This window comes from Miniopterus schreibersii, assembly GCF_964146895.1.
Source record: "Miniopterus schreibersii genome assembly, chromosome: 8".
NCBI classification, from domain to species: domain Eukaryota; kingdom Metazoa; phylum Chordata; class Mammalia; order Chiroptera; family Miniopteridae; genus Miniopterus; species Miniopterus schreibersii.
The window spans coordinates 9,142,782-9,167,966 of record NC_138109.1 but is presented as its reverse complement, the minus strand read 5'-3'; the positions used below and the strand labels follow the sequence as shown (position 1 = coordinate 9,167,966).

The window sequence follows — 25,185 nt, the reverse complement described above, 5'->3', positions numbered from 1 at the left end:
AAGATGGCAGAACAATTTCATAAATAGTTGCTTGGATTCGGTGGGTCAGTGGATGAATGGGTAGGTGGATAGATGGGTGAGTGGATTGTTGGGTAAGTGAACAAGTGGGTGGATGGATTGAAGGAAGGAAGAATAAGTGAATAGATAGGTATGCAGGTGGGTAAATAAGTTGGTGGGTGCATGAGTAGATGGCAGGATAGTTTATGGATGACTGGAAGGATTAGATAATTGGAAAGATAGATGGATGGGTGGGCCTGTGGGTCAATGGTGAATGAATGAACAGTAAAATCTCATGTGGCTAAATGCCTGACATCTTGCCCAGAAGCAGAGGGGTGGTCTGGATTCTGGGATTTGAGTTAATTGTCCTTCACTGGGAGAAACCAATGCCAATTAGGCAAATAGATCCAGTCCCAGCAGGTCCTGCAGCGGGCTTGCTAATTGACTCCAACCTGACAGACCCCAGCTTGGACTTACAGTGGCCTATGTCTTATTGATGTGTAATTTACACCCACACACATCCAAAAAGATTTGAGGCGACTTATAATATTAACCTGCATACAACAGGACAGTTAAAAATAAAGTGAAAAAGCATAAGGCTACATACCAGAGTGGTTAAAAGTGTACCTGGTTCAACTGGATCTGCTGCTTACTAGCTGTGTGACATTGGCAGGTTGCTTAACCTCTCTGAAGCTTATTTCCCCCTATCTATAGAAAGAAAGGGAGCAAGAAATGAAGGAAGGAAAAGAAGTTGGCTTCCAGGGAAAATGTATGAATGATGAATGGATACCTATGTGAGATGTTAGCTGTGTGGCCGGGTGGATGAATGGGTGGTGGGTTATTGGGCGAGTGGAATGGTAGATGGATAAAATAAGTGAGATAAAATAGCTCATAGGGTGTTGTGAGCATCAAAGGAGACAATATATGTGACAGCTCAGCACAGTGGTTGGTGCTAAGTGCTTTGAATTATATAGTGTATGGAGCCATCTTGATGTGACTATATTTCCTGGAGGAAAAGCCCAGACACCGACACTGGTGGTGTAAGCAGGAAAGCGCGTTTGATATCTGGGTAGGCTGGGATGGGGGTGTGATGGGAGAATGGTGCTTTTAACAGAGGCTGAGGGCCGCCACAGTGACCAGACTCAGCCCTGCCCGCAGGGCGCTCGCAGTCTCGTTGAGGACTGAGGAATCAAAGAAAGTCGCAGGCCAGGGTGACAAGGGTGGTGATGGGAGATACACATAGGACTGTGGAAGCCCCAGTGCTGGGGTCATCAGGAAAGGCTTCTCCGAGGAGGTGGCATTTGCGGGGGGTCTTTGAGGGATGTGTTTGAGTGGCCCCGCAGGTCAGGAGGACAAGCAAGGTTGCAGGGAAAAGAAAGGACACCTCGAGTGCCAGACTTCAGAGCGGGAGCTCTGTCCACCCGCAGAGGGGAGATGCAAAATACTTAGCAACTGCTCAGAGGGGGTGCCGGCTGTAAACAACTGGGTGCCAGGCCTCCTGCCTCCGTCACCTAGCCCGAGGCAGGTCCCAGCTCTGCTGCATCTTGCTTGTGACCGCCTCTCTGAGTTTCCTCTTGTCTTCTGTAAAATGGCCAGGACAGTTGTTCCCACCTCACTGGGTCACTGTTAGGATCTCACAAGATGAAGTCAAAAAGTGCTCAGCCCACGCCTGGCACACAGCAGGGGTTCAGTGATGCTGGCTGCCATCGTTATATTTTTATTACCTCCTTAATAGGCGAGAAGGGTCTGTGGATTCATTGAAATAAAAGGACTTTAAAGATTAAAAATCACCAGGCAGATGCTGGCTGCAAGAGGCAGCCAGGTGTGTCAGGAAGGCTCAAGGGCAATGGCCCTGGGTTTGGTTTCTGACTGGCTGTGTGACCTTGGCCAAGTCACCTAACCTCTCGGAGCTTTGGTTTCCTTATGTATAAAATGGGACCAGTAACAGGCATCCCTCAGGGTTGTTATGAAGACTAACGGAGCTCTTCTGTGTAGAGGGCTGTTCCCCGCCCTGCCTCCCCTCCTTTCCTTCCCCAGGAAGCCCTGGTGTTCATTTACCGTGCACCCCACCCCCAGCAACCCCTTCCCAGACCCCCATCCATCATCCTGTCCTTTGCGGAGGTTAAGTGGGTCCCCAAGCAGCGAATCCAAACTCTCCCGAAGCCCCGGCCTCACAATGCGGCCCGCTGTTAGCGAGCAGCCCGGCCGGCCCCGAGGATTGGGTTTCAGCCGGGCGGCTGGCGCTGGCGGATGCCCAGGCCAGCGGCGGGCAGGCGGGGGACAGAGTGGAAGAGCCGGCGTCACGGGGACTCCTCCGCCCGGCCTGAGAAAACAAGAGCAGGCTCCAGGCAGGCAACCGAGGCAGAAAAGGGCCTCCGAGCCGCAGGAGGACAAGGAGGGGTATGTGTGCGAGAGTCCGCAGGCAGAAGGATTTTACATTAGCTGGGTCCCCTTTCCGTGGGCCCAAGGGCGGAGCAGGGGGCCGAGCTGGAAAAACAACGTGTTGCCTGTTGGCGGGTTTCACTTTAGGAGATCCGCAGCCTTCCTCGAGCTGCCCACGACTTCTCTGGCAGCGCCACACCCCACTTGAGTGGGCCAGTGACCCTGAGACCCTCTCAGGCACTGATCCTCATCTGGTGTTCAGAGGAGAGGCCTCCCCGAACCCAGTTAGGCTGAGCTGGGTTCAAATATCAGCTCTGCTTCTTTATGGCTGCATGACTTTGGGCAGACCTGCTAGCCTTCCTGGTCTCAGTTTTCTCGTCTGTACAATGGGGATAACAGCTCCAGCCTTGCAGAGTGCATGGAGTGGTTAGCCCAGGGCCTGGCATCAAGAGCATGGCACATGAAAGCTGTGATATCTGCCCCTTACTGGCCCTCTGGTCTTGGGGGGTTCCTTGATCTCTCTGAGCCTTGCTTTCCCCGTGAGGTCTCTCTGGGATGCCAACGAGACAGTGTTGATGAAGTGCCTGCCCACCATTGGCCCCGATGAGTGTTAGCCATTTCCACTGTGATCTCCAGCCTTTGCACGTTATAAAAACCCTTTGTATCCAACACCCTTGTGGATCCTCAGCAACCCTGCGAGGTGCACAAAGGCTCAGAGAGGTGAAGTGACTTTTCCAAGTCGCCCAGCTTGTTGATGGCCTTGAACTTTATCTCCTGATTCCTGACTATTGTCCCCTCTTAAAAGTTCTCATTAGAACCCTGGAAAGAATGCTCCAACTCCCAGCCGTTGATAACCTGGGACTGGCCTTTGGGCTGTGGCCAGCCTCTCACCAGACTATGGTACTATAGACAGGCCTGTGTTTGAATCACCTCAGCCCCTTTAGCCCCAGACAGGGAGCAAATGGAGCTGCTGGGAAGGGTCCAGAGTGGCATCTGCTGCTTGGGTTACACGCCAGGCTGATTTGCTGCCTGGGCCATGGGCTGCTGGCCGGCCAGTCTTGAGCCAGTACCCTGGGAACATCTACCAGGTGTCTGTCCATCTTCAGGACAGACTATGTGCTCATGTCCATGTTCTCAGGAGAGACCACGTCACTGCACTCTTCAGGAATCCTCCATAGCTCCTCATTGCCTGTGGGACAAGGCCTGAACTCCTTAGCCCCACATCCAAGGCCCTACATATTCTGGCCCCTCCTGAGCTACCATATCCTCCCAGGAAGCATTTGCTCTGATCTCACAAGACAGAAATTCCCATGGTTATGAATATGGGCTTTGGGACAAAGAGATGCAACTCCACCACTTCCTGGCCATGGAAACCTGAACAACCTCTCCTAACAGTTTCCCATCTTTAAAGGGAGATAATAAAGTATCTAATTTACAAATAGCTTCAATGAAATGAGATAATAAATGCTAAACCCTTGCCCAGAACCTATCACTGAGAACCGGTCACCAGGTTTTTACTGTTACCCAAACTGCCCCTAAACTTTTATCCCTCTGTGCCCTTGATTCTGCTCTGCCCTCTGTGTAGTGTACCCTTCCCCTTCTCCCAGCTCAAGTGCCACCTCCTCTGAGGTGCCTTTGCTAATTCCCTGGTCAAAGCTAATCCCTTCTTCCTCGGGGTTTCCTGGCTCCCAGACTGGACCAGCCTTTTCCCTCTGCCTCTCCCTGGAGAAAGTTCACGTGTTGGGAACTAGTTTGGAAGCTCCTTGAGGGAAAGACCTGCTGATCTGTTTCTACATCCCCAGTGCCCAGCACAGTGCCTGGCTCACATTATGCAGAGTAGACTTTCATTGAATGACCATGATCTTGTTACTTAACCCAGTAGAATGCAGGGACAGCTGCCAGGAAGAAGGAGTCTTTGAGCTAAGTTTTGGAAGAAAAGTCTGGAATGGTCAAGTCACCAAGGCCCAAGGAAACTGAGTGCCTTCTGCAAGCAGAAGGAATTCTGGATGCCTGGACTCTAGGGATGCAGGAAAGTGCGGCTGAAAGGTAATTAGCAGGCCGGTCAGCAGCGGCCTTGAATGCATTATTGAGGTGCTAGGACATAATTTACCCTGATGGCAGGGGAGCTCTGAAGGGCATTAAGCTCATTTCAGACATGATCAGACATGGGCTTTAGACACATCACCCAGGTGCTTAGTGGTGGTCCAATACATCTACTGTGTGCCAGAGCCAGTCCTCAGTGCTGGGGATAGATACAGTGGAGAACAAGTCAGACACAGAGCTCCCATGCCCCTGAATGAGGGCCCTGGGAGATGTCACATCAGCAGGATGTCACTTAAGTCTCACACAGCCCATTTTACAGATGGGGAAACTGAGGCCCAGAGAAGCGCACAGGTTTGCCTATAGTGACACACTAGAGAGCGTCAGAGGCAAGTTCTAACCTGGACAGTCTGTGCCCTACTCCCCGGCTGTCCTTCCCTCTTTCCCTTCCTGTCCTCACTCAGGCCACACAGGCAAAGAATAAACCCATATAAAAGGCCCTGGTGATTTTGGTTGTTTTGTGTTTGTTTTTTAAGGCTATAGCTGTGGCATCTTACAAATAACACAGATATGGAATGAGAGATGTGGGTTCAAGTTCCAGCCCTGTCCGTGGGCCCTTGTACAGGTTATTCACCTCTCTGGCCTCAGTTTTCTCATCTATAAAGTGGGGTTAATAATACATACCTCTGCCCAGGTTGTCATAAACCTGAAATGATATTTAGAGTGCTCAGCTCCATGCCTAGCATACAATAGGTGCTTAACGAAAGTTCTTCCTTACCTCTGTAGCTTTCACATATCTTTAGTGCAGACAAAGAGTATCGTAGCCCTAGAAAATTATCTCCCAAGAGGGGGTCAGACAGAGCTGACCAGAGGTGGATCAGGGAGCAAAGGGCGACCGGCCACTCCAGCCTGAAACGGGGTGGTGGTAGAGCCTGCCAGGGCCTCACACAACCACCCTCCTGTTGGGCCCAACGCTAACGACTTCAGTGTGTCTCCCCGTTTAGCTCAAATATTTCTGAAATGCACACTGCTCGTTCACACATAGCCGGAGGGTCCTGGGGGCCTCCCCGGCCTGTGCAATCAGGGCCTCCTGATTGCTTTCTTCTGTGCAGTCTCCAGGAAGGAGAGGGGGTGTAGTGGGGCTAGGGCCAAAGCTGCTCCCATGGCCTACACCCTGCTTGCCACTGAGGAAAGCATTCTGGGCCGGTGGCTGGAGGCCCTGGTTCCAGCTTTTGCCTGGGTGCTAAGAATCTGTACACACAGCCCCAGTCTTCTCATCTGTCCGTTAGAGCATCCAGAGCTTGGGAACTAGACATTCCCATAGAGCTAGCCAAGGTGGGAGTGCCCAGGGGCAAGTGAAAGGGCGGTGTTAGCGGGCGGGGGGAGAACAGGACCAGGGAGCCAGGCAAGGATGTGGGCAGGTGGACACAGTCCAACAAGGGGGACCTTGGAGAGCTGCTGACCTTTTCTGGGCAGCCCCAGCTCCACCCCTCCAGGCTTCACCCTCAGCTCTGCCAGGCCCTGCCCCACCCTTCACCCACCGTTTCTAGCGCTTTGGAGACAGTCTGATGGAGCCTAGCGGTTCCCAACACCTGGGAAGTGAAGTGATGTTAGGTAGTTTGCAGGCATTTTTAATTATAATAATCTTGTGTTTACTTTCCTTCTTTTTATGATGTTCGTTTTCCATTTATTTCCATTTATAATAATGATTACTTTTTCCCCTTTAAAATGTGCTTAAGAAAAAAGTCAACTGGAGGAAAAATAGTGACTAAATAAGTACAGGTTGTAGGTCATGAAACGCTGAAGTCATGAATGTTGTCCTGATGGAGCAGAACACTAGCATGTGTTCAGATCCTACAGTTTGGGGGCGATTTCCTACATAGTAGAGGAAGACCTACTATGTGCCAGGCCTTGTGCTGGGTCTCAGGGACCCCAGAACCAGGACCTAGCACCCACCCTTTGGAGGACCCCAGGCCATTGGAAAAACCTGGCCAACAGGGGCGGTTCCCATCTCAGATATCTGCAAGTGATGGGACAGAGATATGGGGTGGGGTGGATTCAGGAGGTAACCTGAGTTGAGACTTCAGGGGTGAGGAGAATTAGAGTGAACAAAGAAGATGTGGAGGGGGAGAAGATCAGAAGGAACCCTACGTGTGAGGTGTGAGGTACAGAGGTGAAAGAGAGCACCACCCAGTCTGTGCAACCAGAACATCACTCATGAATGGAATAGATGTGTAACCTTGGGTGAGTCCTGAGCCTTTGGAAGCCTCAGTTTTTCCATCTGTGAAATGGGCCAGTATCAATTATCTCTTGGCATGGTAGTGAGAATGTTGGTGAGGGTCTCTGGCTCCGAATAAAATATTTGTGGACATGACTTTTCTCCCTCTGTAGATTTTGGGGACTAGAGGGGAGATGTTTGGGGTGTTTTGGGGACAAGGAAAGAAGTGCTGGTCGTGAAAATAGGGCTTGGCTTCCTGAACCCGCCCAGGTTACTGAGGCCAGAACTACTCATCCTGTCCCCTGGGGAACTGAGTTTGATTTCTGTGCTTGGTTTATGAGGAACAAAGAAAATTCATGGCATCCCAGGAAAGCAGCATCAGACAGACAGGGAAGGGCTCCCTGGAGGCTGTGGCCATCAGGCTAGAGGCTGATGTTTGTCAGATGTTGGCAAGCAAAGTCTGGGGGTCTGTGCGGGGGGGTGGGGGGGGCACGCAGGGATAGCCTAAGCCGGAGCCTTTTAGACCCGCCTTCACTTTCAGGGGCCACCTAACGAGCCCAAAGGAAATGATGTGTGTGCCCGCACTGGGTCAGCCAAAAAGCACCACACTCAACCTGCAAAAGAATAGCTGCTGCGTACTGAGGACCTGTTTTGTGCTGGGCTCCAAGCTAGTACACGTCCCTTCACATCGAGTCCTCCTGTCCGCACTCAGAAGGTATCAGGGCTGTTCTCCAGGTGAGGACACTGAGGCTTAGAAAGGTTACAGGCCCAAGGTTACAAAGCAAGTATGTGGCAGAGCGAGTTCATTAGAATCGAGGTGTCTTTTACCCCTTTTTTCAGAGGGTGGAGGGACCTGTCAGCATTGAAAAGCAAAAGGCCAGCCCTAGCCGGGTTTGGCTCAGTGGTTAGAGCATCGACCTGCAGACTGAAGGGTCCCATGTTCGATTGCAGCCAAGGGCACGTACCTTGGCCCTGGTCGGGGTGCGTGCAGGAGGCAACCAATCGATGTGTCTCTCTCACATCGATGTTTCTCTCTCCGATGTTTCTCTCTCCGCCCCCCTCTCTTCCCTTTCCACTTTCTCTGAAAAGCAATGGAAAAAATATCCTCAGGTGAAGATTTAGGGAGGGAGAGAGGGAGTTCCGACAGGAGGACTCGATGTGAAGGAAGTGTACTAGCTTGGAGCCCAGCACAAGGGAGGGAGGGAGGGAGGAAAGAAGGAGACCAAAAGGCCAAGCAAAGCTCAGGGGAGCACAGCCATGTGTCCCTCCTGCCACAGCCCCAAGGGAAACAGCTTTCACAGAGGTGGGCTTCCAGGCAAAGCCCAGAGCTGGCATGGTGAGGAGGGCAAATAGGAGGCCCCTGACTTTCACATCCTTCGAGGGACTCTGCGAACTTCACACCCCTTCTTAGTCCATTCCTGTCTGCGAACCAGGCAGCCCTTGACTTCTAGCCCTTCTGAGCCCCTCCCCTTGCTTGTTCCAGATGTGGGAGGCAGAGGGGGCAGTGGGAGCCCCCGGCCTGAGCTCCCTGGGAGTCCAAGGTTTGAGCACTAGTTTTTAGTGTATGACTTTTGGTAAGTCACTTGCCCTCCCGGAGCCTGAGTTTCCACCTGTACAATGAAGCTGTCGGTTCACGGTCCTTCCTCTGGGCCATGGAATCCTCTAGGGCTTGGCCTCTGGGTCAGCCCAGGAATGCAGCCAAGGGGTGGGGCCACCTGCTTGGCGGGCGCACACCGGACCCTTTCTCATCGAGAGTCTCTCCTCTCCCTTGTTCGCCACACCTCCCAGCAGCTGTCCCTCGGGCCCAGGCAGAGGGCCGGCTGGCGCGTCCCTGGCTGAGGCCGATGAGAGAAAACAGGTTAAGAGTTCAACCCTTGTTTCCTAGGAAGAAAAGTCTGTCGCATTTGGAGTGTGAAAAGGAACCCTTTTTCCAGCTCCAAAGCAGCACAATAGAACTTCCCTCCGATTTGCCATCAAAAGATACCCTTGGCACTGGACTCCCCTGTCCCTGGCACCTCCCCTCCCCCATCGCCAGTCCCCAGTGCAAAGGGACACAATGACCCAAAACACAAGCCACTGGCAGTCATGGGGACACTGCCGCATCCTCTATTTTCAGTTCACTGGTCTGACTGGGGTCACCTCTGGCTAAATGCTTCCTCCCATTCCCACCCCCCATCCCCAATGCTCCAGCCCTAGTTCAAGACCTTGTCACTCCCATTTCGACCTTCAGAGCAGCCTGGACACGGAGCACTCCGCCCCCACCCTCGGTCTAGATCATCCAGACCTCAAACTAAGTGTCTACAAGTTTACAGGGTAGGAGGCAGGTCCCTGTGTGATCCTTAGGAAGTCTCTTCCCCTTCTCTGTGCCTCAGTGGCCCTCAGTACAAAACAAGGCTGTTGGGCAGCCACAGTGTGGGAGATGGATTGGTGATGTCTGTCCTGGGCACAGAAGGAGAGCAAAGCAGCAAACTCGCCTCTCACCCACTCTCACTGGCCTGCAAGATCCAGCTGTGACCTTCTAGGTCCCTCCACCTATCTCATAGCTCGTATTCATACGTCATTTCCACGTCAGACTGTGCTCTGTTCCACAGTAGGGCTTCCTATTCGTTGTTTTTGGGGTACCAGCACAGGGCCTGGCACAGAATGGACGTATTTGTTGAATGAGTGCTTGAAAGGGGCCAATTTAAATCTGCTCAATGCATTGGGTCGTGACTCTTCGCTCTCCCCACAGAAACACTAATGGACTCAACCACAGCGACGGCGGAGCTCGGCTGGATCGTGCATCCTCCATCAGGGGTGAGTCAGTGGTCCCCAAATCCTGCCTGGTCCCCCAGGACACCTTGGGTTCTGCTGCAGGGCCTGGATGCCCCCTCATATTCCACTCCCTTTCCCTCCTTCAGAGCCCAGGGCCAAGCTCATTGTCCCACCCACCTGGTCCCCTACCGTTGGTGGAGCACCAGTTACCATGACAACATGCTAGATGCGTTAAGCGGTCCCATGGAATCCTCGGGGTGAAGCTCAGAAGTAGGTTCTCGTATTGCCCCCTTTTACAGATGAGGCAAGTGAACTGTTCTTTCCTAAGCACCCAGTGTATGTCAGATACTGTATCAAGCACTTGTCTTTCTTTTTTTTCTTTTTTAATATGTCTTTATTGATTTCAGAGGAAGGAAGGGAGAGGGAGAGAGAGAGATAGAAACATCAATGATGAGAGAGTCATTGATCGGCTGCTTCCTGCAAGGCCCCTACTGGGGATCGAGCCTGCAACCCAGGCATGTGCCCTGACCGGGAATCGAACTGTGATCTCCTAGATCCTAGATTGATGCTCAGCCACTGAGCCACACCCGGCCAGTCTCAAGCACTTTTCCACACATCACCTCCACTCCAAAGGGAGGAATCACCTCCATTTTACAGGTGAGGAAACTGAGGCTTAGAGAGTTGTAGCCACTTGTTAGGGGCCCTACAGCTAGTAAGGGACAAGGCTCAGGTTTATACCCAGGGCTGTGACCAAGTCCTCCGGGCCCCTTTTCTGGGTCCCTATAACACAAGTCTCCCCCTCCCTGAGCTCTTCACACTTCCTCGCATTCAGTGACCCGAGCCCATGTAGTCTGCAGGCTCCCCAAAGACAAGGGCAAGCACAATTTCAGATTCCTTTTCCTCCCCGCACCAACCAGCCCGCACTTGCCTACAGGCTGTGGGGTAAGACTCCTGAAATTTTCTCCCAATTCTGCCACTCGCCTGCTGTGTGATTTGGGGCCAGTTCTTTAACCTCTCTGAACTTTAGTTTCCTTGTCTTTAACATGGTGATAAGAATGCCTTCCTCACAGGACTCTTGTGAGGTTTTCCTGCCGAGTAGCTAGCGCAGTGCCTGGCATAGAGTGGGCTCCCAATAACGAGGAGCTATAATAGCTATCACCATCGTCACTGTCACCGTCATCAGTTTTAATAGCATTCCCTCCATATCCCCCTGGTCTCTGGGGAAGGTTCTGGGCTCCCACAGCCCATCCCTTCCCTTCCCCCCATCCCAGCTTCTGTGTTGAGACTCAGCTGCTGCCCTGTGGAGCTACATGTTCCCTCCCCCCGCCCCCCAGGCCTGTGCTCTCAATAGGCAGGGCCCCGGGTCAGGCTTCTTTCTGTGGTTCTTTCTTGTCACCAATTTTCCATCTGCGAAGGCGGCAGGGCCCACAGCCCCACCCTGCCGGTAATGAGGCCAGGCTGGGCTGCAGGGCCCCCGGACGCAATTATTTGGGGTGTTTAGGCTGCAGGGCCTCCGCATGTTAATTAGAGAGAGGGGAGAAAGGCAGAGTGCTCTAATTAAGTGCTCTAATTAAGTTCTGAAGAAGAGCAGTGGTTGTAACAAGGGGCTGACTTTGTCACATGGTGCCACCAAAAAAAAAAATATATTAAACGCAACGTAAGGAGCTTCAGAATCGCCATTGAAGGAGAGGCTGGGCCAGCAGGCTTCGACTTGTCCCTCCCCAGGCCAGCTGCCACAGCTCCACACTGTACAGACCTGGCCCAGAGAATCAGAGGGAGACAGGACAAAGAATGCCCACTTGAGGGTGACAGTTCTCCCACCCCCATCATAGTCATATTTAGCAGTTGGGGAAATAGAGGCCCAGAGGAGGGGAAGTGACTTTCCCAAGGCCACACATCAGTTTAGCAGAGTTTGAACAAAACCCAGGGGCACTGTGGGTCCTTGTGTTTCGAGGCAGTGTGGGCAGGCAAGTGAACCGGCCTGGGTCTGTGTGACCTGGGTCAAGTGACCTCACTTCTCTGGTCTCTACTGCCTCATCTGTAAAATGGGGATAACCATACATATCACGTGTGAGAAATATGACAAAGAAATGAAACCCTGTGAGCCCCCAGCCCCTGGGCTGACAGGGGTAGGCAGGGATGTTCTGCTGTCTGAGTTCTTTTAGGTCTATGCCAGGTGAAGCCAGCCCGCCTATAGGGGGCACAAGAGAAGGAGGGGAAGAGTAGCTACCCTCAGCAAGCTCAGGTCCACGAGGGAAACCAGACCAAGAGAGCCAAGAGTGCCCGGCACTCGCCCAGGCAGATACTCCCCTGTGAAAGCAAACACTGCAGCCAGATGGAGAGCTGCCGCAAGACGTTCCAGAGGGATGGACAGAGAAGATGAGAGGGTACTTGAGGAAGGCACAAGAGTGTGAACAAAGGCTCAGCAGTGCAACAGGGCTTGGCCTTTGAGGGTCTGTGAGGAGAGAATGTGGACCCTGTGCCCTTCCAGTTCCAGCTTTCCATGGCCCGGCTTGGCCCCTCCAGCAGGGAGGCTTGGGAACTGTCCTCTGGCTGCATGAGCCCAGTGAGGAGGCCGAAGCACCTGCCCCAGGCGGGAAGGGTGGGCGGTCTCCCTCCAGGCACCATCTTAGCCACCTAGGGCTCCAGAGCAGGGTTTCCGTCATGAGGAAGAGTCCTGTCTCTCCAGTCGCAGAGGTAAGGGCTCTTCTTCCATCAGACTGGGAGTCCCCAAGGGCACAGACTGGTCAGGCAGGGAACTTCCAACAGGCAGAAATTCTGTCTCCCTATCACAAAGCTCTGTCTGCTCTCAGCGAACCCCTGGAGGTAAGGGTCACCTACACCCTATTGACTAGAGGAATACCAAGAGTGGGGTGTGTGCCCTGCCAATGGATGGGTGTGTTTCCCTCACAGGCAGGAATTCCTCAGGCCCAAGGCCGTGCCTCCCCCTGAGTTTGGGAGTTCTGTGATTGGAGCAATCATGTCTCCATCATCAAAGTGAAAGGTCCCTAAGGTAAAGCCTGTGCCTCCCCCATCAGACTAGGAGGCTCCTGATGCTAGGGGCTAGAGGATTCCCTAAGGTAGAGCCTGTGCCTCCCCCATCAGACTAGGAGGCCCCTGGTGCTAGGAGTCCTGTTCACTCCCGCCAGACCGGAGGATTCCCTAAGGTGGGGCCTGTGTCTTCCCTCTTTGGGCGTTCCCTGGGGCTAAGCCCTCACCTCCCCCACCTGACCAGCGTTTCACCCACAGTGGGAAGAGGTGAGCGGCTACGATGAGAACATGAACACGATCCGCACGTACCAGGTATGCAATGTATTTGAGTCAAGCCAGAACAACTGGCTACGGACCAAGTTCATCCGGCGCCGCGGCGCCCACCGCATCCACGTGGAGATGAAGTTCTCCGTGCGCGACTGCAGCAGCATCCCCAGCGTGCCCGGCTCCTGCAAGGAGACCTTCAACCTCTATTACTATGAGGCCGACTTTGACTCGGCCACCAAGACCTTCCCCAACTGGATGGAGAACCCCTGGGTGAAGGTGGACACCATCGCGGCCGACGAGAGCTTCTCGCAGGTGGACCTGGGTGGCCGGGTCATGAAGATCAACACCGAGGTGAGGAGCTTCGGGCCCGTGTCCCGCAGTGGCTTCTACCTGGCCTTCCAGGACTATGGCGGCTGCATGTCCCTCATCGCTGTGCGTGTCTTCTACCGCAAGTGCCCCCGCATCATCCAGAATGGCGCCGTCTTCCAGGAGACACTGTCAGGGGCCGAGAGCACCTCGCTGGTGGCCGCGCGGGGCAGCTGCATCGCCAATGCTGAGGAGGTGGACGTGCCCATCAAGCTCTACTGCAACGGGGACGGCGAGTGGCTGGTGCCCATCGGGCGCTGCATGTGCAAAGCGGGCTTCGAGGCCGTGGAGAATGGCACCGTCTGCCGAGGTAAGGGCCGCAGCGGGGCAGGTGTCCCTGCAAATGCACGGGTGGGTATTGGGCTTGGCACCTCGGAGGTCAGGCTGGCAGGGGCAGGGGCCTGGGGCTGACCATGGGGCACTCTGGCTAGGCTTCCCCAATCCACAACCATGGTTTAGCTCCTTAGAGGGAAGGATTTGAATGGTGGTAGAGGTACCATGGGGCGTGGGGGGTTGCAAGATGATTTTAGTTCTATGAGAATAAATGTTTCTTGTTTTAATTATTATACAAATGTTATCGGATGCTAAGAGGTGCTTTATTTCTTCATGTACAAAAGTGATATAGTTTCCTTCTTAAGAAAATGTATACATGATTATATTTATAAGTTAACAGTTATTGAGCTTCTTCTGTATCAGTCAGTATAGGCCAGGCTATGCTGAAGTGACGAAACAATAGAAGCTACATGTCCATCGGGTCAGCTTGGGAGTCCTCTCTCTGGGAGCCAACCAGATGGAGGAGGTACCATTTGCAATGTCATGATCACCAGGGCAGAAGGAAGCTGTGAGTGTCACAGACCATATATTAGCTCAAAAGCTTCTGCCCGGAATGGCTCCCACATCACTCCATGCATATTTCATGGGCCACAAAGCAAGTCCTGTGGTTACTTCCAATGTAAAGAGATGAGGGAGTACAATTCCACTGTGAGCCAGGCCTCCTGATCACCACTTTTCCTGTGTGCTGGGCACCTGACATGTCTAACTCATTTAATCCTCACAAGAACCCTGTGAGGGAAAGTGCCATTTTATTTTAAGAAATTGAGGTTCAGAGAGCCTTACTCTCATATAGATTGGAGAAGCCAGGAGTCTTAAACCCAGGTAGTGGGATTCCAAACTCCCCCTGCCCTCCAAGCCACTATATAACTTAATTTAGGGAAAAACATTAAACAAACAACAGTACAGGTGGTGTTTGATTATGGCAAAGAATCACACAGGTAGGTTGTGAATGTAAGAAGTTTGTAAGAGCTCCTGCATGGTGGTAAGAAGGCTGTGAAGGTAGACAGACTTCAGTTCAAAGCCCAGCCCTGCCAGTTATTAACTGTTTGTCCTGGGTCGAGTATGAAACCCTCTTTCGTATGGTGGTTGTGAGGATTCAGCAACTTAAGATCTATAAAGCACTTATTATGGCTTCTAGTACACAGTAAGAGCTTAATAAATGTTAACTAAATGAGATGATATACACAAAGGCCAGCCTGGTGCAGGTACTCTGCTGCGTGAGCTGCGATGGTGATGGTGGTGGTATAGGAGATTTGACGTCTGCTGTGCCTTTTCCTCTTGACTTCCAACTGGAATCGGACCCCGGGGTGCTCCAAATGCCAGCCTAAGAGTTTGGACCCTATTCCAGGGGCCCTGAAAAGCAAGCGAAAGTTTAGCCTGGGGTGGTTGCCATGATTCTCACCTTTATAAAATGCTGTCACATCCACCATTTCCAGAGCTCCCCCACTCCCGCCCTCTGGCATTTTAAAGGTCCCTGGGAGGACAAATGGAGGTACAAGGACAGGAGCAGTGGCCTGTGAGGAAGCTGCTGCAGTGACTGGGCATCCACATGCTGGGGAAGGGAAGAAATAGAGTCAAGGGATGTTTGACAGTGAATTGGGTAAGATGCAGACACAGGGAGGACAGGAGGGAGGGGAGGAGTCAAAAGGAACAGGGAATTCCAGCTCGCAGGGAGGTGATGGTCCTGGAAAAGAAATGGGGAAGTTAGAAGAAAGGCTGTTTTCTTGGGGCAGATAACAGATCTGGGTTTCTATACTTGAGTGTGAAATTGCACAGCCTTGGAGATGGCAAGACCGGGGGGGGGGGGGGGGGGGGGGTTAAAATCAGTCACACATTGCTTGTTGTTTATTTACTCTGATATCAAACTTTCCTTGCACCTGCTCAGACTTTATGCTAAGCATCAGGTAAGACAGAGAAGAATCTGACTGTGGCCCTGTTCTCTAGGAGCTCACAGTTGCAACAGACTGCAAATGAACAAGGGAGGTGATGCGTTAGACTTGCTTTAATAGGAACTGCTCAGGCTGCAATGGGCATAAAAAATGAGGGAAGGCTTCACAGAGGAGGTGACATTGGAGCTGGGAATCTTGGGAGAGATATATGTTGACTGGGTGGCCCAGACCATCTGGAGGATCTGCATGACAAAAGTCCTGAGGACATGAACCAGCATGGCCTATTAGGGGGACAGGTCAACTCTTTGCTATGGCTGTGGCTAAGGGCTCAAGGAAGGATGTAGGAAGAACTGTGACTGAGAGGGTGCCCAGAGGGGAGATGTATTAGTTATCTATGGCTGCATAACAAGTTACCCCCAAATTTAGCAGCTTAAAACAATAAATATTTATTATTTCACAGTTTCTAAGTTGTCAGGAATCCAGGTGTGACTTAGGTGGGTGCCTCTGGCTCAGTCACTCCTGGGGTGCAATCAGGCTGTGGGCTGGGCCTGCAGGTTTATCTGAAGGCTCGACTGGGGAGGTGTCTGCTTCCATTCCACTCACATGGCTGCTTGCTGGCCTCAGTTCATCACCACATGGTCCTTGCACATGTGCAGTGGCTTACCCCAGAATGAGGGATTCAAGAGAGAGTGTGAGAGAGTACCCAAGACAGAAGCCACAGTCTTTTCCTAACCTCGTCTCAGAAGAGACGTTACTTCTGCCATATTTGCTTCATTAAAAGCCAGTGACCAAATTCAGCTCACACTGCAGGGGACTGAATTACACTGGGTGGGAATGCCAGGAGGTGGGGTCACTGGGGCCATCATAGAGGCTGCCTGTCACCTGCGGCTTCTCTGAGTCTGGGCTTCTTGCAAGTAGTGGGGGTTTGAGGTAATGCTGGGGCAGGGTATGCACCCAGCTGTGGCTCCCTCCTACTCTCCTCTCCCTCTTGGATCCTCAAAGCCCAGATCCAGCCAGCCTCTGGGTATAAGTAGAGGCCAGTCAGGGTGTGATTAATGAGCTAAGGAAGCCAGGAGGACACCAGCTGCTGCGGTGGCCTGTGCTGCAGCCACCCAGATGTGGGGCTGCTCTAACCCAAGTCCCACAGGCATGGGCCCTGCTGGCCCGGGATGTGTCGGAATGGTGATTACAGCTCACATCTGAGATGTTGGCACAGTGCTCCCTCATCCTCAAACTTAGGGATTCTCTGCCTTTACTATGCCTCCAAATTCCTTAGGAAGTTTGTTAAAATGCGGACTCCTGGGTCTGACACAAACCTATCCCTCAAGTGTGATTCTGTGGCCCTGAGGTGGGGCCAAGAATCAGCATTTTAAAACAAGCAGTCCTGTGTTTCTGAAACAGGACCATTAGCTCAGACACAGTGTGACATATCCTTGGCCAGATGATGACCATGGGCCCAGCTCCCCTCTACCACTCCAGGGAGCATCTACCCTAAGGGGTGAGAGGGGATATTAGCAGAATCTCTGGGAGGTTATGATTTGGAAAGATCCATTTAATAATGAAACATAATTTGGTAGGAAAAAATCCATTGCTTTGTTAATATGAATTAGAGAAAATAAGGCTGGATAAAGTCTTCTTGGCAGCTGCTCCCACCCAAACCTGTTTTCCTGACTCTTTCCAGCTATTTATGGGTTTAATTAAATGTGCCCTTGCCTCAGTTTCTCCAAGTTTGTCTCTATCCGTATTTCCCTTGGTCTCTCCTTTCCTACCTGCTTCCCTACTTGCTCCTGCCCATCGGGGGCCCCAGCCTGGCCACTGTTGGGGGTGCCCTCCTCTCTCCCAACGGCAGGACCCGCATCTAGAATGAATCTAGAGGCAGTTCCCCTGTGAGCGTGATGATGGCTGCGATACTTTGGGGGCGTAGGGATTTTTAATAGTTAGCTTGGACTGGGAGAGGGGCAGTGAGGCAGTAGAGGGGAGTGTATGTGTGTGTGTCGGGGGGGGGGGGTGTATGCACATGTTAATCTTCTGGCTCCAGCTCAGACTTCCCAGTTCCCAGCTGCTGAGCTTCTCCTCCCAGCCTCTCCCTCTCTTACTCCCTGCCCTGTTTGGCAGCCCCCGGCCTTACTCTGTCCCCCACCCATGGCCTCTCCTTGACCTTGGCCTTGCAGACCTGGTTTCAAACCCCCAGCTCTGCCTTTCACGAGCTGTGTGTCCTTGGGCAAGCACTGAGCCTCCCGCAGCCTTTGTTTTCTCATCTGTGAAACAGGATAGACAGAAAGGCTGGGGTGCCGAGTAAATGAGAAAATACCTAGAAAAGTGTTATAAAAATAAGGACTTTTACGAACATTGTCTTTTGCCTGTAAATGATGAGCTTTTTATTTTGAGGAAAAAATAACTTTTCCTTACCACAAAAGCAATGCAGGTTATTTGTAGCATCTTTAGAAATTACTGATAGGCAAAAAGGGGAAAATTTAAATCACATTAAAATTAAAGTCTGATAAAACCACTGTTAACGGACTGGTATAGGCTCTTCTAGGTGTATTTATGTGTATTTATACATATTAACCTTTTTTGTAAGAAGAAACATGGATTCCTGCTAAAAATACATAAGGATTTTTGACTTATTAATATTTTAGGGACATTTTTCTATGTCATGTTAGATCTACAATATCATTTGGGGAGGCTCTTAGGCATCCATAGTATAGTGCACCGTAATTTATTTTCCAGCTCTCTATGATGACACATACTTTGCTTTTTTCCATCCTAACTATCTGGGATGGTTAAGCTGGGACGGGCGTCCCTGCCCTCTGTCTTTTTGTACTGCTGCTGGTATTTGCGTAGGATGTGTCTCCGGGTGTGGAGTTGTGGGGTCACAGGATATGTACTTTTTTAGAGCTCTTGACATACATTGCCAAATTAGCTCCAGAGGGGCTGGGCTGCATTACCTTCCTGGCAGCTGACTTGCAGAGTGCCTGCTCCCCAGCCTGGGAAACTATGCCTGTGGCTTTATTTTCGCGTTTTCTCCCAGAATCCTCTGCTACCCCAGCCAAGTGAGGGGGGCCAGGGGTCCTCTTTGGGCCCTTAGGGCAGCCTCCTTCCCACCCCGTTCTCAGCTTCAGCCCTTCCCACCTAGAGGTTGGCCCAGTGGCCCAGATGAGGCTGTGGGGGCGGGGGGGCGGTCAGCCTGGGAGTGAGGAGGTGGGCGCCCGCCAGCTGGCAGGGCCTGTGCTGGCTGGGGAAAGGGTGTGAAGGTTGGAATGCTGGGTGGGAGGAGAGGCCCAGACCCCGCCACAGAAAGTTCTGCTGCTTCTCTTCAAGGGCCGGGTGGAGAGGCCCAGCTGGGGGAGGAGGGTGGGGGGTAGACACTCCCCTCCAGACCCCCAGGCTCAGGCCAAGGCTGAGACCACACAGGCTAGCCTTTGGGGAAGGGGTTTGGATGGCGACCCTGGCTAGTGCACTCAGGCGTTTTAGGTCTTTGCTCTTAAAAATTGGAAGTATCCTTGCCCTGGCTGGTGTGGCTCAGTGGTTCATGTATTGCCTGAGCACCAAAGGGTCGTGGGTTCAATTCCTGGTCAAGGGCATGTGCCTGGGTTGCGGGTTGGATCCCCGGCCCTAGTCAGGGCACATGTGGGAGGCAACCAATGTTTCTCTCACGTTGATGTTTCTCTCTCTCTTCCTCTCCCCCCACTAAAAATCAATAGAGAGAATATCCTGAGGATTAACAAAACAAAAAAATGGAAGTGCCCCTTCCCCTATTTCCCCTTTCCTGCATTCTCTCAAAGAATCTGTTCTTGTTCACGACTCTCCATCCTTTAGTCCTCCTGTCTGTCCACCCAGCCAGCCAGCCATCAGACATTCACTGAACAGCAGCTTCTGATTTTTTTGCTCCTTGGAGTGGTTGGTGATGTCTTCATAGAGGACCAGGAAGCTAACACACATTGAGTGCCTGTCAGGTGCCAGTCAGTGTGCCGGGCAATGGAGTCCTTGGAAAGATTGGTCATGGCCTCTGCCCTGAAGGACCACCCAGTCTAGAGATGTTGACAGATGTCTCTGCAGACAGTGAAGGTGGACAAAGGCACCCAACCCATCCCGGGGAGTGTCAGCTAGGGCTGCAGTAGTCACTGTAGGCTTCCAGTGGCAGCTGGGTGAGAAGCAGGAGTTAGGCAGGAGAGGAGGAGGTGCAAAGGCCCTGAGGCAGCCAGAGTGGGTGCTCCTGGGAAGGGTGGGATGATTTCTTCAGCCCTCTCTCTTCTTGGAGTCAGCTCACTAGAAGGCTCTACAGATCAAGACACGGGGTGATCCTTCTTCTCTGGTCTTCATATTCCCTTCGGAGTCTCAGCAGGAGATACTGGATAATTTGGGCTCTAGATCCTTATAACAGTTCCTTCATTTTTCACCCAGGCATCTACTGTGCACTAGTTCCTGGGCCAGATGTGGGAACTGCAGAGAGGAGGAAGACCCTTCTTGCCTTTAGATAGCCCCCAGTCTGGGGTGGGGGAGACCGTTCTATCCATAACTGTAGCCTTGAGCCCTTAGGAGGGACTTGAGGGAGAGCCATTTGCCCAGGGCTTTGGAGAATGGGAGAAACTGAGAGCAGGAATTAGTTCAGAAAAAGATGGTCACAAATAATACTGATTTTCTTTTTCTTTTTAAAAATATTTTTATTGATTTTTAGAGAGAGAGAAACATCGATGTGAGAGCTAAACATTGATGGGCTGCCTCCTACACGCCCCCTACTGGGGCTTGAGCCCATAACCCAGGCATGTGCCCTGACTGAGAACGGAACTGGCAGCCTTGCAGTGCTCAGGACAACGCCCAACCAACTGAGCCACACCAGCCAGGGCAATACCGATTCTCTTAAACCCTGGCGGTTTGCTGACCCCCAGACAAAATACAGCTATCTGGGGTCGGGGGGTAGGAGAGGTGTTGTTGCCTGAGGGAGAAGAGTGGAGGGGCCACCAGGGCTTTAGTTTCATGCTGTCAAAGGGCCGAGGGAAGGCAGAGGCTGAAAGGAATCCTGAGAGGCTTGCAGAGAGCCAGGGCTGCGAGTAAAATGTACCTCCTGTGTGCCCAACCCTGTGTTATGTGCTGTGCTCCATTACCTCATTGAATCTTCTGCTGATATGATTAGCTACATTTCACAAGTGACAAGACTGAGGTCCAGAGACGGTCAGCAAGTTGCCCAAGGCCACACAGCCAGTAAGTGGCAGAGGGAGAACATGAACCTGGCTTTCTCCAACTTGCTGGGACAGCTGACTAACCGGGAGTGGGCCAAAGCCTGAATGGACTCTGCCCTGCCTGCCTCCTGGATTGCCGAGGAGCCCCTGAGAGGGTAGATGGGGAGAGTCTGACAGATAACCAGCAGAGGGGCTCACCAGTGGGACTGTGGGACTTCAAAGGAAGGGGGGTACCCAGTGGGGCAACCACAGGGGTGTCCTGGGAGAAAAGAGAGGCCTGTGGCTGAGCCTTGAAAGATGAATTGCTTTCATATCAAGGGATGTTAGGCAGGATGGAGCAGGGTCCCAGGGCAAAGGCTCAGCAGTGGGGAGGTCCCTCCTTGTGCTCAGGGGACACAGGCCTCTGGAAGGAGGCCCACTCACCCCTGGCTAACCTCTGACCAGAGAGAAGAGTCCCCCGCCCCTCACACAGCATTCACTGGATGCTCAGCCCGTGCTCCTTTTCTGCACAGTAACTTTGTTTAATCCCTCATCCAATTAGGAAACAGAGTGGGGACAATTGTGACACCCCTTGTAGGTGTCAGAGGCAGATGTTTACTCTCATGTCCCCCATTTCTGATTTCTTCTGCTTCTTGGAGGTGTCTGAAAAGCTTTGTAGCAGGAACTTGGTAGTCTCAGTGACTCTCAGACACCCCCAGGGTTCGGTATCATCATCCTGTTTTACAAAAGAGGAAACTGAGGCTCAGAGAGGGTAAGCAGCTTGTCCAAGATGACACAGGAAGGGGTAGGATTTGAATTCAGGCCCTCTGACTTTGCAGCCCCTGCAATGTCCTCTCGCAGCCCCAAACTGGCCTCAGACCCCTGAACACATCAGGTTGAGGGTCACAGGTCGCCTCCAGAACACTCCAGCAGGACCATAAACAGCTGGGGAAGTTCCCCTCCCTCCAGCTGCTCCCTTTTCATCTGGCTGGGCTTCGGGATCTGGCAGAGAGGCCCGTTTAATGAGGAAGTTTATGCATTTAACAGTTTAAGCCTTTCTAAGCCTGTGGTACAACAGGATTTGGGAGCCGTTAACAATTCTGTGTGGTTAAGAGATTTTCATTGCTCTGCGGCAGCTGGCTCAGTCCCCACAGGCCCCACTGTGGGCTCTACCCCACCCTGCTGGAGCACCCCTTTCCTGGGGCCCTTTGTCTTCAGCCCCCATCCTGCTGCGTCTCTCTGTTCCCCCTACTCAGGCCTCCAGGTATGATCTTTAACCTCAGAGTTAACTGAGGCCCAGGAAGGGAAGGGAGTTGCCTGTGGCCACACAGCAAGCCAGAGGATTGTACTGAGACCTGCCTTCCAAAGCCCGAGTCCCCCACCCAGACTGCCTTCCTGGGGGAGGAGGGAGGAAGGACATTATATTGTTAATTTTTCATTGCCAGAGTTTTCAAAGCCCCTCTAAAACCCACATCTGATCCCTACTAAGGCCTTGGGGCAGGGAAGGGTGGGGTGACTTGCCCCCTTCATCCACCTTGTCAGGTACAGAGCTGACATGGACCTCAGGCCTCCCAAAGTTCAAATGAGAATGCTTCACACTATATATACCACGCTGTTTGTTTTGTTTTCATAGCTCAGGATGGAAATGCCATTTGTAATTATAATGTCTTACATATGTATAGTATTTATTTACTTACACCCTGCCTTGTTCCAGAGGAGCTTAAAGGCTGCATTTGTGTAGCTTTGGGCTCACCCTGTGAGATACTTTGATCTGAAGGATACCCACACAAGAGAGGCAAGGCAGAGGTTATTATAGCCATTTTTAAGACTAGGAAAACTGCAGCTGAGAGAGGGATGATTTCCCAGGGCCACGTGGACTTTAGGGCAGAGCTGGGACTGGAACCCAGTGCTCTGGCCTTTGAGGCCTGGACTGTCCCTGGAGCCCCCTACCCCCCGTCATCTCTAAGATGACAGCTCTCCCCCACTTTGCTTCCACCTCTCCAGGGATGAGACTCAGGGTCCCCTTGAGTCCCATCCTGGGTGGGAAGGGGTGGGCTGCCTCGGGGGGAGTTCCTCACGGATCAGGATGCGTGGTTTGCGTGAAGAGGAGTGGTGTGTGGGTGGGTTTGGCGGATGTGTACCAGCCCCTGACAACCATTTGAACAAACTGGCTGGTGGCTGGGGGTGGGGTGGGGGTGGGAGGCCTTGGGACCCCACCCTCTCTGGTATCTCAGGCCCTCTGCTACTTCTTCACGTCGCCCCAGTCTCTCCATGGAGCCCATGGAGGTTGGACGACTGCTGTTTTAATCACAGGGATTTGTTTCCTGGTTATGGCAACCCAACTATCCAGTAGCCAAGGTGAGGGCCAAAATGTGTGATCACTCCTATTTCACTGGCTCCCAAGCATGACACGTGTGTTTTGTCTCTTATCCTCTCTGTAACCCCGGCCCCGCTTCCCCAACAAAGGGCCTGAGGCGACTGATCCCCAACTTTACAGTTATGAAAGCTGAGGCTCAAAGGCATTAGATGAAGTGGCTTATCTAGGGACCTAGCACTTAGTCGGGGTCCTACCGCAATCCTCTGCACCTCCCTCTGGACTTTAATTGTAAATAGCAGAGACAGAAGCCAGGGAGGAAGGGACACATGTCGGTTGAGTATCCGCTAGGCACTGGTTTTATGCCCTAGGCTTGGTGTATAACACTTTCCTGAGTCCTTAAAATCCCCAGAAGTTGGGTATGGTTAATATTCTCATGTTATGAAAGAGAAACTAGAGGCTCCAAGAGATTAAATGACCAGCCCAAGATCACACAGCTGAGGGATGGAGGAGCCAGAAATGAAAGCCAAAACCTGTCCTCTTTCCACTGGAATATTTGTGCAGTGTTTCATCCTTAGTAAAATTTTTTCAGCCCAGCCGGAGTGACTCAGTTGGCTGAGCATCATCCCACGCAACCAAAGGTCACTGGTTTGATTCCCGGTCAGGGCGCATGCCGGGGTTGCAGGCTCAGTCCCCAGTAGGGGGCGTGCAGGAGGCAGCCAATCGAGGTCTCTCACATCCATGTTTCTCTCTTTCCCTCTGCCTTCCTCCCTCTCTAAAATCAATAAAAACATATTAAAAAAATTTTTTTCCACAATCCTTATCTCACTCAATTCTCGGCCTAGGACGTAAATGGAGTATTATATTCTTCAGATGTGAAAGTTAAGGCTCAGGGAGATGAAGTGAGCTGCTCAAGGCCCAACGCTAGGAGGTCAGAGCTGGGACTAGAACTGGGTCACTTGGTTGGTTTGATTCTGACGCCCAGGCCCTGACCCTCCCAGCCCCCTTACTGCAGATTTCTGTTCCAAGATCTCCTTAACCTCTGCCCCATCACTCCACTAAAACTGCTTATAATCAAGGCCACCAGTGATGTCCGTGTCACCAACTCAGTGGCCAGTTCTCAGGCATTTGACAAAGTGACAGCTGCATCTTCTGGGACAGCACTCTCCCTGGCGTCCCTGATGCCTGTCAGGGTGCTTCGCGGCAGGTTCCTGCTTATCTCCCTCTTCTCCACCTCGGAGGGCCCAGTGCTGAGTCCTTGGCCTCTTCCTCTCCTCTGGATGATTTGGTTCAGTCTCATGGCTTCACGTGCCCACTCTGAGCTTATCTCCAGACCAGACCTCTTCTTTGAAGTCCAGGCTCACACACCCCACTGCTTACTGGACACGTCCACCCTGCTTCTCTCCTGCCCCCTACAGTCTGGTCTCTACCCTGCAGCCAGCAGTCCCTCTAAAACTAGTCACATCACACCCCTCCTGTGCGCAGAATCTCTTGGGGCCCCTCAGTTTACATGGAGCAAAAGCCAAGATCCTAAAATGGCCAAAAGGCCCTACACAACCTGCCCCTCCCCACACTCTCTGACCCATCTCCTTCCATTTCCAACTCACTTCCTCCACTCCAGACACACTGGCCTCCTTGGCAGTTGCCTGGAATGTTCTTTCCAGATATCCGCATTGATTGCTGTCTCACCTTCTTCAGGTCTCTTCCCAAATGTCACCTTATTACCGACATCTCCCATTGCCCTTATAGTTCTTTAAAGAGCGCACATGCACACACGTGTGAACACACATGCAGGCACACATGTGCATGCACACAGCCTGTCCCATCCCCTGCTTTATTGCCCTCCATTGCCCTTATCCCCCCCTGACATACTGTGTGCTCACTCGTATGGTCCTTTACTCCTGTCTTCCCCAGCAGGAACACGGGTTCCATGAGGGCAGACATTTCTGTCTCTTGTCCACCACTATTTCCAGTTTCTAGGGTCCAGCTCAGCTCATGGAAGGTGCTCAGTATTTATCTTTTGCAGAGCCCCACTCAGCCCAGTCACAGACTCTGTACCCTCCCAACTCGCTGGTGTGAGTAATGACAGTAACGAAGGCCCTTGGTGAGGCTCGGGTTCTCCCTGCTGCCTCTTGTGGGCTCCAAAGGGACCGACATGGCCAGGATGCCCAGCAGGTCTGTTTGTGGTTGGGGCAGATGTTTCTAGTCATAGAAGGAGGGTTCTTATTGTTGATATTCAGTATTTCCTATAAGATCTCGAATCCTCCTTGGAGCTGGGGCTTCAGAGGGCATCTTTCAGTCTTACTCATGTTTTTACATTAACATGGTTTCAGCCCCTGCTCCCTGGCGTGCGCTGGCCTGACAGTGTTTGGACTCCCTGCACAGTGGTCCTAGACCATTTCTCTCACCTAGAGCTTGTGGGAGCCCACTGTGTGCCCAGGTCTGTGCAGACACAGAGCTGGAGGAGAGGGAAGG

The 25,185-nt window shown here is 52.3% G+C and overlaps 1 protein-coding gene across 3 annotated transcripts in view; it reads left to right on the top strand.

Annotated features, from left to right (window-relative positions):
* Positions 1–25,185, top strand: part of EPHB2 (EPH receptor B2) — a 161,001-nt gene that overhangs the window by 45,958 nt on the left and 89,858 nt on the right. For all 3 annotated transcript variants that reach the window (XM_081145725.1, XM_081145724.1, XM_081145723.1), the window contains exons 2-3: positions 9,369–9,433; positions 12,641–13,325. In XM_081145725.1, the coding sequence (XP_081001851.1) occupies positions 9,369–9,433; positions 12,641–13,325 (750 nt within the window). The remainder of the gene's footprint in view (positions 1–9,368; positions 9,434–12,640; positions 13,326–25,185) is intronic.